This window comes from Alligator sinensis, unplaced genomic scaffold (genome assembly GCF_000455745.1).
Source record: "Alligator sinensis unplaced genomic scaffold, ASM45574v1 scaffold1575_1, whole genome shotgun sequence".
Classification (NCBI taxonomy): Eukaryota; Metazoa; Chordata; order Crocodylia; family Alligatoridae; genus Alligator; species Alligator sinensis.
The window spans coordinates 159,230-159,878 of NW_005843253.1; the positions used below are offsets into that span (position 1 = coordinate 159,230).

At 64.3% G+C, this 649-nt stretch overlaps 1 protein-coding gene across 1 annotated transcript in view; it reads left to right on the plus strand.

Moving 5' to 3' along the window:
* LOC102368253 overlaps window positions 1–649 on the plus strand; it is a 3,841-nt gene that overhangs the window by 703 nt on the left and 2,489 nt on the right. Inside the window, exon 2 of the mRNA XM_006038118.3 lies at window positions 427–624. Within this exon, the coding sequence (XP_006038180.2) occupies window positions 427–624 (198 nt within the window). The remainder of the gene's footprint in view (window positions 1–426; window positions 625–649) is intronic.

The window sequence follows — 649 nt, forward strand, 5'->3', positions numbered from 1 at the left end:
AGGCCCCAGTGCCCCCTGCAGAGCCAGGGGGCAGGGCTCTACCCCCAGCCTCTCTTTGGGGCAGTTGCACCAAGGAACCTGTCCAGCTGTGTCTGCACCTGCCCTCCGACCCTCCCCTGCACCTTGCTGGGCAGGGCCTGGCCCCTGCTGCTCCCCCATCAGGCCCCGCCCCTCACTCCTGACCCGCAGCGCCTGACATCCCTCAGTGCTCTGGCTGCGCACACCCCTTTCCTGCACAGGAAGGGGACTAATAAGTTTCCCGCGCCCTTTGCATCACACCATATATTGGCGGGGGGGGGGTGGCTTTTGGGGGGGGGGGGACAAGGGTAAGTCACCTCTGCTCCACCCCACCAAAGTTAAGCACCGCCCTGCCAGGCCTCCAGGGGTGTGTGTGTTGTGGGGGGGGAAGTAGAGGCACCTAGCCAGGTCTTCCCTGCCCCCCCCAGCTTCCTGGTTCTCAGCACATACGGAAGCTGCCAGGCAGTGCTACCATGTGCGGGGCCTTCATCTTCCTTCTGGCCCTCCACCTAGCCGGGGCCAGCCCAGGTCAGACCAGTGCTCCCCACACCCCCACAACCGCCTCCCAAACTCCCCTCCCAACCCTGCTTATATCCCTTACCCCCCGCCCCACTCAAAAAAAAAAGCAACA